The sequence below is a fragment of the Telopea speciosissima genome, chromosome 6 (assembly GCF_018873765.1).
Source record: "Telopea speciosissima isolate NSW1024214 ecotype Mountain lineage chromosome 6, Tspe_v1, whole genome shotgun sequence".
NCBI lineage: Eukaryota > Viridiplantae > Streptophyta > Magnoliopsida > Proteales > Proteaceae > Telopea > Telopea speciosissima.
Genome location: NC_057921.1, coordinates 66,757,845 through 66,782,821, shown reverse-complemented (window position 1 = coordinate 66,782,821; position 24,977 = coordinate 66,757,845). Strand labels below are relative to the sequence as shown.

At 39.7% G+C, this 24,977-nt stretch overlaps 1 protein-coding gene across 3 annotated transcripts; it reads left to right on the top strand.

Annotated features, from left to right (window-relative positions):
* Positions 1 to 140: 140 nt before the first annotated feature.
* Positions 141 to 24,977, top strand: LOC122664283 (ABC transporter F family member 3). 3 transcript variants are annotated; one of them, XM_043860036.1, is made up of 19 exons: positions 141 to 242; positions 363 to 584; positions 1,113 to 1,325; positions 1,980 to 2,172; positions 4,154 to 4,362; positions 4,508 to 4,666; positions 6,105 to 6,233; positions 6,320 to 6,421; positions 6,527 to 6,673; positions 12,039 to 12,101; positions 12,765 to 12,811; positions 13,039 to 13,098; positions 13,294 to 13,376; positions 15,574 to 15,668; positions 16,139 to 16,225; positions 22,530 to 22,617; positions 23,442 to 23,527; positions 24,550 to 24,612; positions 24,762 to 24,977. In XM_043860036.1, exons 2-19 carry the CDS (start codon positions 378 to 380, stop codon positions 24,885 to 24,887), a joined length of 2,157 nt encoding a protein of 718 aa, XP_043715971.1. In that variant the 5' UTR covers positions 141 to 242; positions 363 to 377; the 3' UTR covers positions 24,888 to 24,977. The 3 variants fall into 3 exon arrangements, with proteins under 3 accessions (XP_043715971.1, XP_043715969.1, XP_043715970.1); XM_043860034.1 differs by lacking the exon at positions 141 to 242 and having other exon boundaries at positions 277 to 581; positions 1,110 to 1,325; XM_043860035.1 differs by lacking the exon at positions 141 to 242 and having other exon boundaries at positions 277 to 584.

Sequence of the window (24,977 nt, the reverse complement as noted above, 5' to 3'; positions counted from 1 at the left end):
CACGTACCAATCATGCCATCCTGGCCTCCCCCGCTGGTGGAGCTGCCCAGCGCGCAGACGCTCAGGGCAAAGTGGGTCCATGCTTTATACACCGTAGTAATGGTATCTATGACTTCATACTGGTCGGCGAAGCCTATATAAGAACTTAGATTAGGTCGGCGGAATTACGCAGCCGCGGCACTCTCTGCGACTCGTGGAGGGTTTAGTATTTCTCCCGCGAACACTAGAACACATTTTAAGGAGTACGGACAATATATAAGTAAATTTACCTTTAAATCATATCTGATGGTTTTTGATTTCTCATTTCTACTAGTTGTGTTGGTATTTACCCATTTTTTTCTCCTGCAAATCCTATTTCCTAGAGCTTGGTCGTGAAGATGGTTGAAGTAGTGGGATCTGTTGTTCACGAAGTATTGGGTCGAAGAGCTCAAGATGTCGATAAGCCTATCATCGATTACATCATCAATGTTCTCGCTGACGAGGATTTCGATTTTGGCATCGAAGGAGAAGGTGCTTTCGATGCCATCGGTGAGCTTCTTGTTGATTCCGGCTGCGTCAGCGACTATGACGAAGGTCGCGCGGTGAGAACAATTCTTACCTTTGGTTCTTATTGTTGCATTTCTTATCCATTCCAATCTGCTTGTGATAGGGTTTTATGATTTATCTTTATCTATATTGTTTGTTTTGCACGCACGGATACAAATGGTTAATCTGGTTTCATAATTGAGTGTCAATGTGCGTGCCAAACTTTTCCCCTGTTCTGTACTAGGTATTTTTCTTCATTACTTCTTATTCTCATAGTTGGTAGTAGTGCGTGGAGTACCCCTGTAATGTCCATCACAAATACTAGTGAGCATCATAGAGTTCCACTGGCCGCCAGTATAAGTGCCTAGCTAATAATGCTCACTCTCTTACTTATCTTGTATCTGTTTCTAATTTTTCTGAGTTGGTCTTTTGTCATTTATCTTAAGACAGTGTGTGTTTTTGAAATTGTAATAGAAAGGAAGGTATCAAAACTAGTACTGTATAATGTTATATATTGAAAGAATTGGGTTGTTCGAATGCTGGGGTGTGTTTTGGTTCTAAGACCGATTGTCATGAAAATATAGATTTGTGGGAAACTCTCTGATAAATTTGGAAAGCATGGATTGGTTAAAGCCAAACCAACTGTTCGAAGCCTTGCAACACCCTTGCGAATGTTTGATGGAATGGATGAAGAGGAAGCCCCCAAGAAACAACCTGAGGTGGTGGATGGCCCTCTGCTGACTGAACGAGACAAGGCAAAGCTTGAAAGAAGAAAGAGGAAGGAGGACCGCCAGAGAGAGGTGAGAACATAACAAAACATATGCTGACATATGTGATTCCTTAATTCAGTATTCTTTCATTTAAGGTTCATTTTAAGGTCATTGTTGATTCCAGCCCTTGAATTAGTTGACTAGGTTGTGACTGGTTTTTAGTACTGAATCTAGTCTGAGACACATACATTTAACAAAACTGAATGTCAGAAAAGTATTTATGCTTACTGCTTAATGTTTACACCTGCCTCATGGTTGACTTGGATAGACATGGGAGGGTAAGTGTGCTAGAGTAAGCCCCACAAATCACTCTGGCTGAGTTTTATATTCAAATGAGCAGGGAAAGTGGTTCAAAAGTCAATAAATGTTTCATAAAATTACAAAGATAACACTTTGTTATAATTAAAGGTAGTGGCATTCTGGTAATTTTGGTCATACTATGCTCAATTTTGAATCAATTCCCATTCTTGGTTGGAGCAGTGATATGTGTGTTGCATTCTCTATCACATAAACCCATTCACATCTGCTCACGTGGCAGGTGGTGTTTATAAATTCGCCCATGAGGTGATGCTGAACATTCACTTGTCCTAGTATATTATTATATATTGTTTTAATTTTTTTGTGGGGTTATATACCCAGCTAATGCATTCCCTACTCATTGTTCTACACTTTGACATTACATAGGCACAATACGAAATGCATTTAGCAGAGATGGAAGCGGCTAGAGCTGGGATGCCTGTTGTATGTGTAAACCATGATACTGGCATGGATGGACCAGCTATCAAGGATATACATATGGAGAACTTCAATGTCTCTGTTGGTGGTCGTGATCTCATTGTAGATGGTTCAGTAACACTTTCTTCTGGGCGGCACTATGGTGAGCATACATTACTTTGTGGGCCTGTGGCCCAGGGGAAAAAAAATAAGTTTCACTATTGCAGTCCTATATGTTCTAGTAAGGCAATTTTACCGTAAACATTTCAATCATCCCCCCCCTCCCGGTTTAGGTGTGTGCTTCCCTTTTTAGGTAAGCAGACATTCCATTGCGGCCAGTAAATCTTATAGCTGTTCAATAGCCAGGATGCTTCAGCTTTTTGCGAATTCTCAGTTGCATAGCTTTGAAAACAAGGTTGATGGTATATTGGAGCATCTTGTTGGTTCCTTCAGACTTGGAAGAGACCCTGCTTGATGCAATATTGCTTCTGTGGACTGGCCCGACCCTGTTTTGAAGCCCAGACCGAGAACCGGGTCTAAATCTGAATTTGGTCTAGTAGGATATTTAGGCATTAATTTGAGTTATATTGTAATCTTTATTTGATTTTATTTCATCTTTTTTTGGTAGAAGATAGCTATGTAGGGGATTTTTTTGGTAGAAGTTAGCTAGGAAACTAACTCAAAGTAAATCTCCTACATAGGGGATTTTCTTTGAGTTAGTTTCCTAGTTAAGATCTGACTTTGTTTTTGAATGTAAGTTGGAATTAGCTTCTAACCAAAAAAATAAAATAAAATTGGAATTAGCTTTATGTATGCATGTAACCCTATGAAGAGATTAGATGAAGATAATGAAATTTTGAGTTTCGTTTAGTGTGCCTGTGTGCTCTTTATCTCTCTCTCTCTTTCCCCTCTTCCCTGCGTTTGGATCTTTTTTTTTTCCTCTGTTTTCATCTTCTTCTTCTATTCTCCTCCCTCCTAACTCGATTTAGACTTGAGTTTCTGCTCAGGTTAGACCCTTCTTTCTCATTCCTTCTCATTCTTCTACTCTCTTTTTTTTCCCTCTTCCTTCCTCCTCGTTTCTCTTCTTTATTTCCTGGTACGATCTTTGCTGGTACACCCTGTTCTGGGCGGTAATTACAGCCCAAGATAACTGATTTTCCCTCCCTCATCCCTAACCAGTTCACGTTCATACTTGGGGTCTGGAATCATTAACTTAAGGCGACCCCATACTGTCACATTTGAACCCTAAATCTGGTTGGACTAGTGAGTTGCAAAATCGAGTTCCGAACTGTTTCCCCATTTCCGCCAAAATCAGTTTCAGGAGTCTCTTATTAATTCCCAGACTTTTGATTGGATTGACTATTAATTGGGTTTGAGAGAATCCTGGGTTGGCTATCTAATCCCCAAACTTCAAGTAGTTTGGATCCGTATGGGTTGAGTTCTCTTGATCGAAACCAGCAGAAGTTACCGCTGTTTGTTCTAATCGTGGAAGAAGGTCTCTTCTTCTATTTACTATTAACACATTATATCTTCTATTATTGACAAGATTGCCCCTCTCCTCTTAATTTGTATTTCAAGTTTTCAACCCTTCTTTGGTTTCCTCACATTGTTCTTTCCCTTTTAGTAAATTACTATTATGTCCCTGCAGTGCTGAACTTCCATTTAATTATGAAATTGCCACTGTATTATTTAATTGAGTTGTTATTCATTTGGGTGGGCCCATAGTGACCCAAATTTAGGGTTTTTGAATCCCAAGGTTGCATCGCTTCTACTGTGTGTGTTCCTAGAAGCTTGGTGCTTGGTACATTGTTAAAGTATTGAACCTTAGGTTTAGTTTTCTCAGCTAGAGAAATATATTGCAAGTTTTGAACCTCTGCTCTCACCGCCTGGATGCCAGAATATAGTGTGTGTCTTGTTTTAGGCTCTTTGATGTGTTTTGTATACTGTAGCCTTCCTTTTCCTTTTTTTTTTTTTTGGGGTCGAAGACATAGATAGTGATTTTTTACCTTGCTTCAGTCTTCAATGGATGAAGTGGTTTCTGTTTGATACTCATTTCTAAGATAACAGTTTAATGGTTCCCGCAGTTGGAACCAGTAGTTCTCAGTTGATTTTTGATGCATTATACTAGACTGTATTTTGTACAGGTCTTGTTGGGAGGAATGGTACTGGGAAAACAACCTTCCTCAGGTACATGGCCATGCATGCGATTCCTGGGATTCCTAAGAGTTGCCAGATATTACATGTGGAGCAGGAAGTTGTTGGTGATACTATGTCAGCCTTGCAATGTGTTCTCAACTCTGATGTTGAAAGAGCTCAGCTTTTGGAAGAAGAAGCTCGTCTAATTGCTCAACAGGTTCAATTGTATTCTGGATTTAACAAAAGGATAATGGTGTTTATTGCAAGATATAGTTTTTCATTTGCCCCTGCTCTTCCTGTTGTTGGTCTTGCCAAATTTTTAATGATTATTAAACTTATGAAGTTATTGTATTGTTTTGAAGAATGATATGGAATTAGAGGCCACAACAGAACAGGTAAATGGGAAGCTTAATGGGGAAATTGAGAAGGACTCTGTCTCACAAAGGCTTGAACAGATATATAAAAGGCTTGAGTTCATTGATGCTTATTCAGCTGAGTCACGAGCTGCTTCCATTCTTGCGGTCAGTTTTCAAGGGTTTTTTTCCCTTCTAATTGTTTTCTATGATATTCAAGGTTTTGTTGTTTCTTTTTACATTGCAGTTATGTCTATTTTTTGAGATTTACCTAGGCAATTTGAACAGATTTTTGGAACATAACTTCTTGGGAAAATTATATGGATAGGGTTGAGAGAGAACTGTTTAACTATACCGTAGTTTTGGTTAGGTTGGCAGCATAATTGAAATAATCTTTCAATATAGTAATATTTTCTCATAGTTTCATCAAGAGAAAAGTTGGTAATTTGCTTCTATTAGGACCAAATTGTGAACATTAAAAACATGGTTGAGTATCATGGGGACCAGAGAGAGTAAATACACCCAAGGTTTTAGTTGAGACGAAGAATTGGGAGAATAGATTGGCTTGTCAAGGAGACACAGGCCACAACTTTATTTATAACTTGAGATTATTACAAATATGGAATGATTGACTCAATCCTTATCTAGCACAATTAACATGTGCAAAATGAACCTAGACACTACAATGTGTCTAGTTATATTACACACACCAACAGGAGAAGAACCGAACAGGCTACACTTCAACAGTTTTAAATGCCGGCACCGGATACTGGATTGGACACTGCTGATCCCAAAACGGATCAGGTGATCTGGCCCAACCTTGCTGATATTACACAGAATGTCAGTGGTATAGGCCAAGATTGGGTGGATCAGCATTGTTTGATCCCAAGACAGATAAGCCAATATGCCTGATTAGGCCCTAATCCTAACTTGGATTCATCTTTTGGGGGTTGGCTTGAACTAACAGTGGACTAAGATGTACAGTTAGACTTGGAATTGGAATACTCATTGTGGTGTACTATGGCATTGACTGTGATCAATATCTCTTCATTTAGTGAAATCTAGATTCGAATGAGAGTTGTTATACACCAAGAAGTTTTTGAGTTGGCATCAGTGAGCCACTACACTCCTCCTCCCACTCAATCTTTCCTCTGAAGATGCGAATCTTTCTCTAATGTATGGACATTAATAAAAAATAGACGAGGGCATTAATAAAAAATAGAAGAGGGCATTATACAGTCTTGTTGAGAGGGGGGGGGGTTGGAATTTTTATCTCATGCCACTTTCAAATTCTTTTCAAATCTTATATCAAAATTGTCCTCTGTGTGTACGTGTGTGTTTGGAGGGGGGGGGGGAGAGGGATACAATAACAAGAAAGATGCCAAATACGCCTAAAAATGCCTGTATGCGCTAAAACCCAGAAGCATTTGTTCCAAGTCCCCAAGAGATAAAAGGAAGGAAAGGGAAAAGAAGTAAAACAAACAAAGTAGCAGGAAATATATGAAACATTCCATGTAAAAAAAATTGGCTTAATTCATCTGTTTGAGACTGTTACAGCAGACGCAAGGATTATTGTTTGAGCTTTACTTGTTTGTAATTGTTTCAGGGCCTTAGTTTCACTCCGGAAATGCAGCGGAAGCCAACGAAAACCTTTTCTGGAGGATGGAGGATGCGAATTGCTCTAGCTCGTGCACTATTTATAGAGCCTGATCTGCTGCTACTTGATGAGCCCACAGTAAATTCAATGAAGCTCCCTTTGGGGATATATCTTTGGTTCTATTGTTTGACAGAATTTGACAAAAATGCATTGCTTCTTTGTAGAATCACCTGGATCTTCATGCTGTTCTGTGGCTGGAATCCTACCTTGTGAAATGGCCAAAGACAGTTATAGTTGTTTCCCATGCTAGAGAGTTCTTGAACACGGTAGTGCTCTCTATTTCACTCTCCATTTTTTTTTTGAAACTGAATTTTTAGATTTTGTCATATTCTTTTGTTGATGGTCTCCTTGTTAATTAACCATTATTCCAGGTAGTTACAGATATTATCTATTTACAAGGACAAAAACTGACTACATATAGAGGAGACTATGACACATTTGAAAGGACAAAGGCGGAACAGATGAAGAACCAGCAGAAGGCTTTTGAGTCAAGTGAACGATCAAAAGCCCACATGCAGGTTTTGTTTTTTGCTGACTTACTCTGAATGTGCCACGGCATTCTTTTTTCCTTTTGATGACAGCTTTAGTAATATCATAAAATGAAGAGTGACTGGAACCAAATAGCTAAACCTTGTTAGGGTAATAGCTGTAATGCTGTCCATGCGTAAATCCATATATTCCCTGAACTCTGGAATTTTGCTTTATTACCCTAAAGTATGAACTCTCTTCTGAATCTCAATTTCATCAGGTTGTCATCGGAATTTCTTCCGTCTGTGGAGAAATTATGGATTCATTTAGTAGTCTGTACTACTAGCCATCTTGTTGGCTTTCGATGTCAGCATATATTGTTGTTGTTTTGTAAATCATTTGGTCAATGTATATTTCAGAGACCTAGATTCCTGGAGTGTCAGTAACTAAGACTGTTCAATTGAATTTTAAAATGATATCTGGAAAGATCATCTATTATTAACTGACAATATACCATGACACTCTGCTGAAATATGGATTTTGAAATATTCAATCCCTATCTTAGAAAATTGGTAAGGTAAATCCTGCTGCTAATAACAGCCGGCTTTCTGTAAGAGTACTTCAGTAAGTCAAACATAACCTACATTGCGAAGTGTCTCAATGGGTCTCCTTGCCTCCAGTAATGGTGATGGGTTAGGTCAAATAGGAGCCCTGCACTGGCCCACATTAATGGTGATGGGTTAAGTCCCATGCATGTTTCAGTTCGAAACCAGATGTGGATTGATTTTATCACAGGAACAAGGAATAAAAGCTGGGAAGAAAGAAAAAGAAGAAGAGAAGAGAAAAGAAGAGTGGAGAGAATCGTGGAAGTGGAGTATCAACTCCTACTACCTATTTTGTTCATTAATAAAAGTTCATGTAATTACGCAAGCGTCCCTAGGGAGGTAAAAGGGAAAATAACAAAAGTTAAAATATACAACTTAGTATGGATTATAATAGGCCAGTGACTAAGTACCTCTTACAACATAAACTCTAACACTTACCCTCAAGCAGATGAATAATGTCGTGCATTCCCAGCTTGCACAAGAGGGTACCGAACTGGTTAGGAATGAGGCGGTGAAGATATCTGCCACTTGATCACTTGTCTTCACAAAGGGAGTACAAATGCAGCTAGAATCCAACTTCTCTTTGATGAAATGCCTATCAACTTCAATGTGCTTCGTTTGGTCATGTTGAACGGGATTATGAGCAATATTTATAGCAGCCTTGTTATCACAATAGAGCCACATTGGTCCTTCAATGTCAAATCTCAACTCTTGAATCATCCATCTCAACCATATAAGTTTACACACTCCATGGGCCATGGCTCTAAATTCTGCCTCTGCGCTGGATCTAGCTTCAACTGGTTATTTTTTACTTCATGTAACCAGATTACCACCTACAAAGGTACAATAACCGGATGTAGATCGTCTGTCTGAAACTGAACCAGCCCAATCATCATCAGTGTATCCCTTTATCTTCAAATGATTATGCCTGGCATATAGAAGTCTTATTCCGGGGGAAGATTTCAAGTACCTGATGATAGGATAAACATCCAAGTGCCCATTCTTGGGGGCATGCATAAACTGACTCACTACTCCGACTGCATAAGAGATGTCTGGTCGAGTCAAAGAGACATAGATCAGTTTCCCAGCCAATCTCTGGTACTTCCTTGCATCCATAAACGAAAGCCACAATCTTCACTAAGCTTGTGATTTTGATCAATTGGGGAGTTTGTTGGTTTACACCCCAACATTCCTATTTTTTTCAATGTGTCAGTACAAACTTTCTCTGACAAATATTGATTCCCTTCTTTGATCTTGATACTTCAATTCCCAAGAAGTACTTCAAAAGTCCAAGATCATTAATCTCAAACTGTTGGGCCAGGTAAGATTTCAACCTACTTATCTCGGCTAGTCATCAACATAAACAATAAGAGCTGTGGCCGTACCATTTCCTCGCCGGATAAATAAAGTGTGGTTGGCTGGACTCTGGGAATACCCATTCCTTAGAATGGTCTGTCTAAACCACTCAAACCAAGCCTTAGGAGACTGCTTGAGACCATATAAATTACCTTTTTCAGAAGGCACACTTTCCCTTCAGCTGAGGAAAACTTAAAACCAGGTGGAGGTGATGTATATCACAAGTCCATATCTGTAGGAACAAGCCCCAAAACCAGCCCAGCAAGATTGTGGATTTGACATGTGGCAAGTTTTTGTTGGTTCAATGGAGCGTCACCTAAAGCAGCCCGAACTACTTCAAAAAAAAAAGAGTTATTGTTCAGTTGTTCACATGAACAGTACCCGAAATACTGTTCACGTGAACAGTGTTGTGGGTCCATCAACCTTGAATGGAGTAGGAATTCCAAGCAAATAATTGAGATTTGTGGGCCCCACTGAAGATAGCAAGACAACAGATTTTATTGCTGCCTAATAGTTTCTAATTTATTTAGTTTCTATTTTAGTGTCCTTCCTTTTGTTTTAGAACGTTGATATATAAAGCCTTAGTAGTTTCTAATTTTAGTTAGTTTCTATTTTCAATCAGTTGCCATTGTCACTAGTTGCTAGGTCTAGTAGTTTCTCTTTCCTACTTTCTATTTTCAGTTAGTTTCTATTTTATGAAGTTTTTATTTTCTACCTTCTATCTTGTAAGCTTGCCTAAGCTATTAATAGGCTCCCTATTGTAAGGAAGGATCAGAATTGGAGAATAGAATTTGTGGCTAAGCTTGCCATTGATTATGGGAGAAATTCCATGTTTCAACAGCTGGGATAGCTGTGGCTGAGAGAGCCATTCCCCTACCTCCCGTTCTCTTCTTTATCTTCTTTCTTCTTATCCTTTGTGTTCTCCACTCATATGTAGTAGAAAACAAACAATTAAAAAAATGAGAGTTTTAGTTATTTAATTTGTTCCTTATCATGTTGATCCTAGTGCAATCAATCTCCTATTGGTTTCCCTGGTTCGAGGCCAACTTCTGCATTATTTGGTATCAGAGCTAAGGAGAGGTGGTAGACACTATCGATGGTTGTTGCATTTTACTTCCAATTGAAGATTCAATTAGAAACTAGATGAGGATTGATTCTAGTAACGAAACTAGGTTTAACAAGAAGAGGAAGAAGAAGGAGAAGTAAAGGAGGAAGAAGAAGAAGAGAGAATGAAGAAAGAGAGTTGGGAGAAATCGATAGTGAGTGAGTTTTTTCCACACCCCTATTTCTTTCATTAATATATTGTTCTAATTACATAACTCCGTAGGGAGGTAAAAGAAATAAAAGTGCACAAGACAAAATTACAACTTAACATGGTTTATAACATGACAGTTTGCAAAGTACCTTTTACAATATAAACTCTTAACACTCCCCCTCAAGCAGGAGAATAGATGTCATGCATTCCTAGCTTGCATAGGAGGGTATTGAACAGGCTAGGAATGAGGCCCTTTGTAAAGACATCCGCTACTTGATCACCTGTCTTCACAAAGTGAGGGCATATGTAACCCGAATTCAACTTTTCTTTGATGAAGTGTCTATCAACCTCAATGTGCTTCGTTCGGCCATGTTGCACGGGATTATGAGCAGTTCTTATGGCAGCCTTGTTATCACAATAAAGCCGCATAGTCTCTAGGTGTCAATTCCCAAATCTTGAAGCAACTGCCGTAGCCATATAAGTTCACATACTCCATGAGCCATAGCTCTAAATTCTGCCTAAGCACTGGATCTAGCTACAATTGGTTGTCTTTTACTCTTCCACGTAACCAAATTACCACCCACAAAGGTATAGTACCTAGATGTAGATCGTCTGTCAAAGACTGAGCCAGCCCAATCAGCATCAATGTAACCCTCTATCCTCAAATGATTATGCCTGGCATATAGAAGTCCTTTTCCTTGAGAAGATTTCAAGTATCTGATGATGCGATAAACAACATCCAAGTGCCCACTCTTGGGAGCATGCATGAACTGCCTCACCACTTCAACTGCTTAAGTGATATCTGGTCTAGTCAAGGAGAGATAGATCAGCTTTCCAACTAATCTCTGGTACTTACCTGCATCTATAAGAGGAGAACCATACTCCTCACCAAGCTTGTGATTTGGATCAATTGGGGAGTTTGTTGGTTTACACCCCAACATTCTTGTTTCTTTCAATAGAGTCCAAGATCTTTAATCTCAAATTGTTAAGCCAGGTAAGATTTCAATCTACTTATCTCGGCATTGTCATTCCCAATCACAACAATATCATCAACATAAACAATGCGGGCTGTGACTGTACCATTTCAGTTCTGGTCCTGAATTTTCAGTGTTTCTCAAAACATATTTTCTCTGAAAAATTTATGATACAATTAATTGGTTTGGGATTGGATCTACATATCCTTAATGGGCTCAAATTTTCAGAGTTGGTTTTTGATTAAATTAATTAGTGGGGTTTCATTCAATCCAATCTGTTTACAACCTAAGATTTAGATAAATTCCATGACCTTTTGAAGTTGAACTTCTGGTTTACTTGTTCGCAACCGTTTCACCTAAAAGCTCGAACTGTTAGGGAAGGCAGCGTAAATGTATACATCAACACTCCCCTTCATGTGCAAGTCAAGATCACATGGTCCTTGCACATGGCCAAGATCACATGGCACCTAGGGAGAAGAAATGTCGGAAAAAAACCTTCCAATGCACTTCCCAGGGGTCAAACACATGACCTCCCTACTCTGAAGGATGCCCTAAAGGAGGGCGGGCAAAAAGGACCACAGTGGTGGCAGCGACGGTACATGGTAGGGCGGCAGTTGTAAGTAGCATGGTGGTGGTTAATGGTCAGCAATGGTTAGCATGGTGTGACATGCATTAATCCATGTTCAGTCAACCATGCTGAACCAACAGGCCGAAGCTTCGGATGTGGTGGCGGCGGCGGTGGACTCTAAAAAAAATCCCTAAAGGGATTGCGCTCTGATACCAAGGTAAGAGAGAGAGAGAGAGAGAGAAGAGAGACTGGTTTGGCTTGTCAATGAAACAGAGGCCACTACTTCGTTTATAATCTTGAGAATATTACAAATATGGTAAGATTGCATAATCACACAATTAACACATTAAACATGTGCATCATGAATCTAGACACTCCAATGTACCTAGTTACAATACACACTTCACCAAGAGAACAAAACCAGAAGAGAACCGAACCGAACCGAACCGAACCGAATCAATCTTCAACACTTCAACATTACTTTTTTCTTCTTCTTTCCAAGTATAAATTTGTATTCATGGTTAACAAAGTTGTAATAGTAAACAGGGTCACATCCTATGTTTTATGACCTCATTAATTCTTGGGCATGTTTGCCATCTTCGATGGATTTCTTGTCGGAAACTCTTAACATATGAGCTTTTATTTTCAATGTTGCAGGCTTTTATTGATAAGTTCCGGTACAATGCAAAACGGGCTTCTCTTGTTCAGTCAAGAATCAAGGTGCTTATTGGCTGTTTATAAATTGTGTTAGAGAAATTGTTCAGAATGTCTTTGACCAACACTGATCTGAGATGAGCTAGCTTAATATGGTGGTGCCTGGTGTCAGAGTTCAAACTTTGATTCATAAAAACATGCACTTTATTTAATATGGTTGAGTTCAAACTTGGATTCATAAAAACATGTACTTTATTTCGTTTAATTTCAGTTTTTTGGTCATTTTGGGCCATTTGGGAAATTTCATCGGAATTTAGATTTCAACTGTAATCCACCAAATGAGTTAAAAATGTGATATTGGTTGCCAAAGAGGGAAAAATGCCCATAGTTTCATTAAAAAAATGCCATTTTTAACTCCCCCCCCCCCCCCAAAAAAAAAAAAACCACCTTTGAATGGACCCATTATTTTCAGTAAAAGCAGCCAGTCAATTTTGTTAAAAAAGTCATTATTTGTGGGCTGGACGAAATGATACATGTTCTTTTTTATATAGATGTATAAACATACATATACATAAATACGTATATAAGTAAATGTTGACTTTGGGTTTTCGCGTCTGATAATTTGTTTGCAATTACTTTTTTTGGTTCTTTTATTTTGTCTCCCTCCCCCAGGTACTGGTTGATATGCCCTAATGGATTCTTTATCCACTTGCTGTATGAAAATTTCAGGCATTAGAGCGAATAGCCAATGTGGATGAAGTGGTCAATGACCCTGAGTATGCACTATCCTCAGTGATTTTTTTGTATATGATTAAATGTGATTTGTACCATATTTTAGACACAAGAAGTTCCTTTTTTTTTTTAAAATTTTGGCAGAAACTAGACACGAAAAGTTGGCATTATCTATATTACACACTTTCTGTTTCTGGTCACATTTAATCTGTTTTAGCATTGTTGTAGCATTTATAGTTGATTAAGTTCCTCAAGTTTTGACTTTATGCAGCTATAAGTTTGACTTTCCTACCCCAGATGACAGACCTGGTCCTCCAATAATAAGTTTCAGGTTTGTTTTGGCAATTTGTCTGGGTAGAATTATTATTACAAGTGTGTATCATGAATAGCTCTCTCTTGTTCAATCAGTGAATTCTGTAGGTTGTTTTTGGTAATTCTTTTCCTTTTCCTGATTGTCACTCTTGATTGAATCTCATTGACCTTTAGTTTTTATTAATGGTATTCTTGATGTTTCTTGTGGTCACAGTGATGCTTCATTTGGCTATCCTGGAGGGCCCATATTATTTAAGAATTTGAATTTTGGCATAGATCTTGACAGCCGCATAGCAAGTAAGGATCACTCTCCTACTTGCATATTGTACTTTTCATGTATCTTGTGAAGTTATAATGAATATATTAGCCACTACAAATGTAGGGTGGATTGCCTTTACATAGATCCTTGGCTGGATAGAACACCTTGTTGTGCCATGTGGCAGGTTGGATGGGGCTGAAATTCGTTGAACAGGTAAGCCCAAGGATTTGAAGCCGGGATTGGAGACTGGATCAGTGATCGCCGATTCCAATCTGGATTGACCAATCCAACCTGATCCCTGACTAATTTCCACAGGTATTGGATGGTACAGATGGAAGAATCCACAACTGCGGATCCCGATCTGGATAAGGCTATCCAGCTATTGCGATCCTGGAAACCTTGGGTAGGCCCCAAGGTTCCCTGCTCAAATGTATAGTTATCAAGGCGTCGCCTTGGGCACCTTGGGCTGCCTTGATGGTGTCACCTTGATTTTGGGTCCTTTCCATCGCCTTGCCGCCTTGATACCTATGCTCAAATGGAGTTGGCCAAGGTGGCGAAATAAAGCTACTCAGCCAAGTTTTGGGAAGCTGCTGTACTCAAAAGACAAGTTTCCCTATTCCAAGGTTTTATATGTAGTCTTTGCTTATCCCAATCCAATCTTGAGTTAACTTGGCCATCTTGGACAAACTGGTCCAGATTCAGCCCTATTCCAAGGTTCTATATGTAGTCTCTGCTTATCCCAATCCAATCTTGAGTTAACTTGGCCATTTAGGACAAACCGGTCCAGATTCAGGCACAACAATCGCCCCCAGATCTGTTTAATGTAGTCCTAGATTGGTAGGAGTCGAATTATGAGCCAAATAACCAGGATCTGCTATGAACAGGGTAGTTCGGCTAGATCAAATAGGTGATTTTGGTCAAATTAGGGTTAGGGTTTGGTGGGGGTTAGGGTTTGATGTTAGGGTTTAGGTAACTTGATGTAGGGGAGTCTTCTAGTGAAGGTTACGTTAAGTTTTGATGGATGGAAGTGAGCTGGAATGAATTGGCAGCAAGGTTAGGGTTAGGGTTTTTGAAAAGAGAAGAAGATGGATTTCTAGGGTTTAGGATGGTCAACTTGGGATGGGACTTGGATTGAGTTTTCCTTAGTATGAGAGGAGAACTCGATCAGGTTATGATGTAATTTGTATGGCTGGTTTGGTCTGGGCAGAATTTAGGTCCTGGGAAAATTGACAACAAAAAGGGGAATCTAGGGTTTGGATGTATGGAAGGTTAGAAGAAGAATGGTAGGGGTAGGGGATGATTCAAACTTACTATAGTTGCAGAATTTCCTGGACAGCAGCTTGTTTGAATGATGTTCTTGAATAAAAATCCAAACTTGAACTTGAACGTGAATGTAGAGCTTCAAAAGAACCACCCAGGTTTAACATCGCAAGGTGGCAATCGGATCAAACACCGATTCCTTCAAATGATCCACCCAGGCTTCCCACCGCAAGGTGTCGATTGGATTAAACACCAATCCCACCAACCTTAATAAAACACAAGACACAAATCTTCAATGGAGAAGAAGAGCAAAATTCGTATTCAATACTTGCCCCCCTTACAACCTTATATAAAAAACTCGAAAATAGACTCCTACACTAAAAAAGAAAGGTTTAACCCAATCCGTAACCTATTAGGTAACCTAAACTGACTGGGAAAATTGAAATACTAAAGGAAATAGACTCAAAACATGGCTGGACTTAGAGTCCTAATCCAGTCCAACTTACTTAACTATTAAATAGTCATATGACCACTTAAACCAAGTTTCATGATCACTTAAGTGATCACATGACCACTAACCAAATAAAAAAAAATCTACTAACTAATCCCGTATGTAACCTTATTACCCATAGTTTAGGCTCATAAAAGTGGCCTATTACATTGAAAACCTTTGGGATCAAAGGCCCAACATGTATATAACCCAACCCTAGACTTATTCCTAAGTAAAGAAGCCCAATTTAGTGATAAATCTGCATCACTGTTACAGTCTACTTTTTTTTTGGTGGGTGGGTGGTTGGATTGGCGAGTCAACTTAGATTGGTGCTACCCAATCCTGATACAACTTGGCAGTTATGGCATTCCATTCCCTATCCTAAATGTGTTATCTTGTCATGTGATCCTAGTGTTTTGTTTGTTTTGTTCTTTTCTCCCATTTTGTACATTCTTAATGCTGTTATCCTTTTTCCCCCCCTGCAGTGGTTGGCCCAAACGGCATTGGCAAATCAACCATACTTAAATTAATTTCAGGGGAGCTTCAACCAACTTCTGGTACAGTTTTCCGTTCGGCTAAGGTATCGATATTTTCCTCGTCTCATTCAGGCTCTTATTTTTTGGATTAATAGCATGGCAATAGAAATGCTATGTTCGTTTCAAGGACAATAATGAACCCCTTGTTGACACCCTCCATGGAATTTTCAATCCGGACACAATTTAAAATCCAAAATTGGAAGAGGAATCTGGCCTTGATTCAGATTTCATGGGTGATGAGGTAAGACCAGCTCTGTGAATGTGCTCTTCGGAACTGTCTTACACCTAGTCCCTTAACAAATGGTACACACAACTTTGCCTCTTTATCTTTTTTAGTTCATTCATAAAAAACAATACCCTCAGGGCTTCTTCTTGAAATATCTTCAGAATATACTATTAGCATAGTATTCTAATGTAGTAATATGAAGTGTCAAAATTAGTCCTAATATTGATGAGCTTGATGGAGTCTTTTATGCCTGAGCTTCTGGCAACTAACTTGGTATGCTTTCTACAGGTTCGTATTGCTGTGTTTAGCCAGCACCATGTTGACGGGCTAGACTTGACTTCAAATCCCCTTCTGTATATGATGCGCTGCTTCCCAGTGAGTTCCTAGCTCTTTAAGTGGCATCATGCCTTTGAGAATTCTTATTTGGGTATTGTATGGGTTCTATGATTAACATAGATTTGCCTTTAATGTCTGTTAAATTACTTTCTGTGGACAGTGCACATGGTTTTTATGTATGGATCACACTGACACATATATAAGAAATAATTAGAAGACTCATATGGTCATCAAGGAAAATTTTAATGGGGGCATGATAGAATAGACTGTTAAGAATGGCTGTATTGTATCAGGGGTATATGTGTAAATATCCCCTTGTATTATTTTCTTATTTTTTTGTCATTTGTATAAGTCCAAGGGCCTAGTTGTAATTTACTATTCTTTTCAATATAAGCATGTTAGTCTCTAGTTTAGAGACATAACACTTGAACCCAAAACCGTGGCTGCTCTCTTCTCGTTCTTCTCTTCTCCTTCTTCAACCTAAAATCTAACATGGTATCAGAGCTGTTTGCTCCTGGAGTTTGAAGGTGATCGAAGATTGTTTGGAAGGTGAAGAACAGTCTCTGTGAAGGAAAATAGCATACCTTCTCAGACCTGTTTCTCTCTTGTCTACAGTCCAAATACTGAGCAACCAAGTGCTCTAGTTTCGTGTGGAGGTCTTGTTTCTTCTCATTGTGTCCTCCCACATCTCTTGGAAGCACCCAAGGAGTAGAAGGGAATCTCGGCCAGGCTGTTCTGCCTCTGTTTTTTCGCCAGCTGCAGTGTTTTTTGGCTCTTGTTGCTTCAATAGGTTCTTGTTTGACCAATTTCTTTGGTCTATTTGAATCATTTTTTGGTAAGGAACAAAACTCATCCTTACTCCGTGGTTGTTTGATCAGTTTTTAGGGATTTAAAGGCCTATTTTCAGGCTATTTATCTCTGTTTTTCCTGGTTTTCTATTGCTGTATTTGTGGGACTGTTGTTGTGGTTGAGATATTTGTTATTTGGGCCTATCAAGTGTTTGATTAAAGGTCAAAATGGGTGACAAAGATGTTGCAACACCCCTGCCTCTTGTAGACACAGCCCAAACAGCCCCATTTCTTCCTTCCTCCTTTGAGAGTCCCAATATCCAACTCCCTATTGCCAAACTTGAGAACCACAACTATTTGGATTGGTCCCGGTCCATGAAATTGATTCTCCGGTGTAAGGGAAAGATCGGTTACATCAATGGTAATATACAGGCCCCTCTTCCGACTGAGCAAGGGTATCCCAAGTGGGACTCTGAGAATTCCCTGGTTATGGCCTAGCTTCTTTTCTCCAAGAAGCCTGAAATTGGAAGAAGGTTTATGGGCAAGGAGACTGCCAAGGACATTTGGGATAGTGTGGCCCGTATTTTTGATCGGGTTGGGGACTCTACTAAGGTGTACCAACTTCTTCAATAGATTGTCAGCTTGCGCCAGGGTGAGAGAAGTATCTCTGAATACTATAGCCTTGTTGTGGGCCTGTGGGAAGAGTATGACCATTATAGAGATCTCCAGTTATGCCCTGCTGATGAGGTCAAGGTGCATCGATTGTTTGAGAGAGAGAGAGAGGGTCTTATTTCTTCTTGGAGGTCTTAATGCTGATTTTGAGCCTCTTAGGGTGCAAATCCTTGGCCGTCCAAGTCTTCCCTCACTGGAGGAGGTGTGTGGATATCTACAACGAGGAGACCCGTAGGGGTGCTATAGGGACTGCCCCCATTGTTGAGTATTTTGCACTTGTTTCTTCCATCCCTCAGGACTCCACCAAGGGGGCCGATAAGGAGGTTGCTAAGGGAGCTATGAAGGGTCGATTCCTATGTGACCATTGTGGCAAGAATGGGCATACTAAGGATTTTTGCTGGGATCTCCATGGGAAGCCCCCTGCTGGTTCATCTGGAGGGCGAGGACAGCGGAAGAAAGGGCCTAAGGCTCATGTTGGAGTTGTTGAATCTGATGAATCCTCTCTTTCCAAGGAGGACATTGCTGCATTTCGCCGGATTGTGGCTCATTTGGATGGTTCCTCTGCCACTTCCTCAGGTTCCTCTGCCACCGGTTCTTCCACTGCACTGCAGGCTTCCTCCTCCGGCCTCACCTCTTGGGTCATTGACTCAGGTGCCACAGATCATATGACTGGTAGGTCACAGCTATATAATTCCTATTCTGTTTGTTCTGGGAAAGATAAGGTAAAAATTGCTGATGGCACCTTCTTTTCTATTTCTGGTAAGGGAGATATCCAGGTTGCACCTTTTTTACCCTTGAAGTCTGTTTTTCATGTTCCCAACTTTGCCACTAACCTTCTTTCTGTTAGTCAATTGACTAGATCTTTGAACTGCTTTGTCACCTTCTTTCCTACCCATTGTCTTTTTCAGGATTTGGTGACGAAGAGGGTGATTGGCAGTGGTTGTGAAGCTAATGGCTTGTATGTTTTGGAGACTGGTACTTCCCCTGTTCTGCAAGCTCAGTCCTATGTTTGTGGGCAAGAAAGTGGACGTACTCAGGAGGATATTCTGCTATGGCACCGTCGCTTGGGGTACCCCTCCTTTTTTGTTATGAGGAAACAGTTGCCACATTTGTTTACTTCTTTTCCTGTCTCGCATGTTTTTCATTGTGAACCTTGTCTATTTGCCAAAAGTTGTAAAACAGTTTATGCATCTAATGGTAATATATCTACTTCACCTTTTCATCTTATCCATACTGATGTTTGGGGGCCCTCCCCTGTTACTTCTTTGCGTGGCTTCCGCTATTTTGTTTCTTTTATTGATGGCTTTTCTCAAGTTACTTGGGTTGTTCTTTTGAAACATAAGAGTGATGTCCATGTTGCATTTACCAACTTTTATGAGTTAGTGTATACCCAATTTCAAACTCGGATCCAAATTGTCCGCGCAGACAAAGGTGGGGAGTATATGTATAGTGGTTTGGAAACCTTTTTTTCTGACCATGGCATTATTCATCAGGTGGCTTGTGTTGATACCCCTCAACAAAATGGGGTGGCTGAAAGAAAAAATCGCCATCTCCTTGAAGTGGCTAGATCACTTTGGTTTACCATGCATGTTCCAAAAACTTTTTGGTCTGATGCTTTACTCACTGCTGTCTTTCTTATTAATCACATGCCTTCTAGTGTCTTGAACTTCCAGGTTCCTCTTGCTCTCTTGCCTTCAAGGTCCTCTTCTTTTTCTCTCCCTCCAAAGGTGTTTGGGTGTATTTGCTATGTCCATATTAGCAAATCTGAAGTGCATCTTTCTTGGGTATTCCTCCACCTCAAAGGGGTATAAATGCTATCATCTTCCTACCCATCGGTGGCTCCTCTCCAAGGATGTTCATTTCTTTGAAAACATTTCGTATTTTCAGTCCCCTCTTCAGGGGGAGTGTGGTGGTGGTGTTAAAGGTGAAGAGGTTCCTGAGTTTGTGTCATTTCCTTTCTCCTCTCTTGTTCCTATTTCTCCTTTCCAGCTTGACAAAGGGAAGAAAAATTCTATGGATATTGTTGTTGAGGGGGAGCCTCCTAGTGCACAGGAAAACAGAGAACAGGGGGAGTTATTGGTGTATACGAAGGATAGGAGAAATCCTCCTTCATGGCTTCCTATAAAGAAGACCTGCCAAAATCTTTCTTCGTCTCCTCATCCTGAGCCTTCATCAGTTAAGACAGGTATACCTTCCTCTAATTCTCCATTCTCAGACTTAGATCTTCCTATTGCTCACCGAAAGGAAACTCGGGCATGCACTAATCTTATTGCCAAGTTTGTTTCCTATGATTCTATCTCCCTTACAGGTAAAGCCTTTACTGTGGCTATCTCATCCATCTCTATTCCCAAGAATGTAACAGAGGCTATGGCAGATCCAAAATGGAGAGAAGCAATGAACACAGAGATGTTGGCTCTTTAGAAGAATCACACTTGGGATCTTGTTGAACTCCCTAAAGGGAGAATCCCGGTTGGGTGCAGATGGGTATTCACAGTCAAGTTCAAGTCTGATGGTACTGTGGAAAGGTATAAGGCAAGACTTGTCGCCAAGGGGTATAAACAGGTGTATGACATTGACTATCAGGAAACCTTTGCTCCAGTGGCCAAGCATAACTCCATTCGTGTACTTCTCTCAATGGCTGCAAATCTTGATTGGCCATTGTACCAACTTGATGTGAAGAATGCATTCTTACATGGTGACCTAGAAGAAGAAGTATATATATACTCTCCTCCTGGGTTCAAGCATCCGGGTGATAATGGGAAAGTGTGTCGACTTAGGAAGGCTCTCTATGGACTCAAACAGTCTCCTAAGGCTTGGTTTGAGAGGTTCAGACAAGCCCTCCTACAGAATGGCTACACTCAAAGTCAAGCTGACCACACATTGTTTATACAGAGGAAGGGCAGCACTATTACAGCTCTCATTGTTTATGTTGATGACATTGTGGTCACGGGAAACAGTGAACCTGAAATCTTAAAGCTTAAGCTTTATTTGGCTCGGCAGTTTGAGATCAAAGATCTTGGTCTATTGAAGTATTTTCTGGGGATTGAAGTTTCAAGATCTAAGCAAGGGATCAATGTTTGCCAAAGGAAGTTTGTTCTTGATCTACTTAAAGAGACAGGCTACTTAGGATGCAAACCAATCTCCTCCCCTATTGAGCAAAACCACAAACTAGGGGAAGATTGTGGTGAACCTTTGGTGGATGTTGAAAAGTATCAGAGGCTAGTAGGTAAACTTATCTACCTCTCACTCACCCGACCTGACATCACCTATGCTGTTGGAGTAGTGAGTCAGTTTATGCATGCACCAAAAATGGGACATCTTGATGCAGTTTATAGGATCCTCAGGTATTTGAAGTCATGCCCTGGAAAAGGTCTTCTCTTCTCTAGGAATGGTCACTTGAGAATTGAAGTATATATAGATGCTGATTGGGCTGGGTCTATCTCTGATAGGAGATCCACATCTGGATATTGTACCTTTATTGGAGGCAATTTGGTCACCTGGAGCAGTAAGAAACAACCAGTGGTAGCCAGGTCAAGTGCTGAAGCAGAATTTAGAGCCATGGCTCATGGTGTGTGTGAAGTCTTGTGGTTGAAGAAGCTTGTCCAAGAATTGGGGTTTGAGACAACTGAACCTATGAGTCTATATTGCGACAACAAGGCAGCCATTAGTATTGCTCACAACCCAGTTCAACATGACAGGACGAAGCATGTTGAGGTTGATAGACACTTTATTAAGGAGAGAGACTCTAAGGGTATTTGTACTCCCTTTGTGAAGACGAATGAACAAGTGGCTGATATCTTCACCAAAGGACTTGGCTCCAATCACTTTAGTTTTATGTTAGACAAGCTGGGTATGTATGACATATACCACCCAGCTTGAGGGGGAGTGTTAAGAATGGCTGTATTGTATCAGGGGTATATGTGTAAATATCCCCTTGTATTATTTTCTTATTTTTTGTCATTTGTATAAGGCCAAGGGCCTAGGTGTAATTTACTATTCTTTTCAATATAAGCATGTTAGTCTCTAGGTTAGAGACATAACACTTGAACACCAAAACCGTAGCTGCTCTCTTCTCTTTCTTCTCTTCTCCTTCTTCAACCTAAAATCTAACACAGAGTTGGCTCTGTAGTCTGGACTCTGGACTGTGTGAGGCAGTAGCACTTGATTGGTTGGACCAGCATGACCAAGTTTGGAAACCCAAACCCAGACGGAACCAGTCCAACCCGGATTTTTGGTCCACTAAGGGTTGGAAGTAATTTATTTATTTATTCTGAGTTGAATACTTGGGACATAGATAGAGTTTGGTTACAAGTTAATTCAGTTTTAGAGTCTAACTAGGAGTTTGTTTTCTCTTTAAATACTTGCATGTACCCATTGATGGACACAGTGAAGATTGAATAGAAAATATTGGGTTTTTTGCCTACGTGAGCGTGTGGTTATGTCCTTCCTCTCCCCCTGCAAAATCTCTTCCTAGAGTCATCCTCTTCTCCTGACCAGCCCTCCACCACTATGCACCCTAGGCAATTGGATTTTGTATGATAATCTTTTGTTCTTAGCCTTTAAAGAATGTGTGTTATCTATTATTACTATCACTTAGTTAAGATCGTGGGAAATTATCCTAATCCAGTGTTATAGCGGCTATACTTTGCAAAATTTAAAGACTTGACTGCTACCTGTCCACTCACATGCCTAGTCAGCTAAATTCTATGGGAAGAAACTTACCAAAACATTAAATTGTGTGCTTTTGCTATGAATTGTTTTAAGAGAGTTTGAAAAGCGTTTTGCTATTTTCATCAAGACTCTTATATACTGATTCTCATGAATGTTAATATTGATCGTTTTATTATATGAGATCATATGCAAAGTTATTTTTCTTCTTGCAGGGAGTGCCTGAACAGAAGCTCCGAGGTCATCTGGGTTCTTTTGGTGTTACGGGCAATCTGGCTCTTCAACCTATGTACACTTTGTCAGGTGACTATTGCTAAAACTTCATCTATTTCTGATGTGTTTGGAGGGTGAATTTGGACCAATCAATTAGCAAGAATTCAATTTTGATTTAGAACGGAAGTAGTCTTTTGGGGTTAGAGTACCTAGTTTTTGTATCAATTACACAAGTCTTTTGTTATTTAGATAATTACACTTGACTCCTATATCTTGGTTTTCACATGTAGCATTATCGTGAATGGTGTCTTCACCAGAATATCCTTGGTTGTTGTTTTGGATGCATCAGGATTTTCCTAATGCAGTGTTATTTGTAACTTGGTTATCAAGTTTAGTGTCCTCTTCGCTTCGAGGAAACAAATGAACTTAAATGCCAATGGTTTCTACCCGTAAAAATGAGATGGGTGATGGTGCTTTTGGGAAGTTGATGATTTTCCTTGCTGATAGTAATGGTATGATGCAGAAGTTTAATTAGATAATAATTACTCCCATGAAGCTGGCTCACTTAATTGGGTGGGGAGACAGCAACTGGGGGAAGCACTGGAGTTCTAACAAGAGCAGAGTTTGGTTGTAGAAAGTTTTTAAAACTGAACTCCTTTTTTAATTGGTCCATGGATGAAGAAGTCTATAGCTAAATATTAATAATGAAAACTGCAGAAAATTAAGTGCAATTACTGAAAATGAATTATTTACTAAATTAAGTGGACTTGCATTAGTTATATAGTTGATGAGTTCGTTCTTGGGCTTCGGTTTAGTCAGATTACATCGGTATATTTATGTTGATATTAAGCTATACTATGTTCTTTTTAATATTCCCAGTTGTATTTTATTGGTGAATTTTACTGCTCTTTCAGGTGGACAGAAAAGCAGAGTTGCATTTGCCAAGATAACCTTCAAAAAACCACATATTATTCTGCTTGATGAGCCATCAAACCATCTTGTATGTACTTTATTTTCCTTCCCCCCCCCCCCCTCCATATGTTTTATGTCTGATACTAGCTACATGTGTTCAATCTTAATATTGCATAATCCATTGCATCTCAACTTAAGTAGGGAAAGGATCACATGGGACTTATGAGAACAAATCCTAACAAATTGATGTCTGTATTGATCAGTGTTCACTTTCTTGATGTTGACTGATACAAGTCGGATTTTAGTGCTAGTTGGCTCGTTGAATCAAAAGTTTTGTAACACAAGCTTGATCCATTTGAATATGAGTAAATTATGAGTACTCAAACTGAATAAATGGATTTTAAAGCATTCACTGGTTCATATGTGCAATGGGGACCAATGATTGTACCAGGGGGAGCACTTTGGTACGTTAAAAGTAGAAAGGGCAAAATTGATTTGGGTTGTACTGAGAAAGTACCCAAAAAAAAGTGAGAAAAAATAAGAGATTTTTAATTCAATGGATGATATGTCCACAACTGCAGTATGAATGCTAATGTAAATACATGAGAACTGGAGACATGATCAAATACATTGCCAAGAGGTGTGGTCTTGCAACAATTAAGATTGATTCAATTCTGAGCTCATGCCATTTTGGTGCTGGTCCACCCTAAATTCTGGATTCCTGGATTTGGATGTTTGAAATTCTTTTGTAAAAGAATTGTTCAAACTTTCAGGGGTTCACCATCTGCTGTCCAGATTGTGTGCTTATGGTTGGTTGCAGATGATTTTATTCATCGAGAACTGCAATAGAAAAACTTGTATGGATCTGGATGGGTTCTTTAATTGTCATGGTTAGGAATGCTCATTTGTAATAATTCTGGGACTGGGTGATGCTCTATTTAGGTCCTATTGGTTGGAGGGAAACGATGAGATCTTATTCTGCATGGTTCTTTATGTTGGCATCCGTAGAAATTACTTCTGGTTGGGAAACTAATTACATCGTGTGAAATTATTCCTAGTAGCCAGAAAACTTGTGATGGTTTTCATATTTTTTTTCACCTCGGAGTGCAGGATTTGGATGCTGTGGAGGCACTTATCCAAGGTCTCGTTCTTTTCCAAGGAGGTGTACTCATGGTATTACAATATGCCCTTATCTTTTTTGTATTCCTACTTGTTGGAAGCATTGAGTCATGCTCTTCGCTGTTACGAATCATTCCTCCCCTTGATTTGTATGAATCGTGTATATGCTCCTAACTTCGATTCCCACTTATTAATTCTTCCAGGTGAGCCATGATGAGCATCTAATATCTGGAAGTGTGGACGAACTATGGGTGGTATCGCAAGGCAGCATCTCACCATTCCATGGGAATTTCCAGGATTACAAGAAGATACTCAAGGCATCATCTTAGTTTTAACTCGCAGGGATTATGTTATATATTGGAGGCTGTTATATCAGTTTTCAGGGCCAACAAGATGGACAAGAAAGAGAATTCATTCCA

Excerpts from the sequence above, each read along its gene's own strand:
- LOC122664283 (XM_043860036.1), top strand. The coding sequence starts at position 378 with ATGGTTGAAGTAGTGGGATCTGTTGTTCACGAAGTATTGGGTCGAAGA. Across the intron at positions 6,674-12,038 it reads GATCAAAAGCCCACATGCAG|GCTTTTATTGATAAGTTCCG; the intron begins GTTTTGTTTTTT and ends TCAATGTTGCAG. Across the intron at positions 24,613-24,761 it reads TCCAAGGAGGTGTACTCATG|GTGAGCCATGATGAGCATCT; the intron begins GTATTACAATAT and ends TAATTCTTCCAG.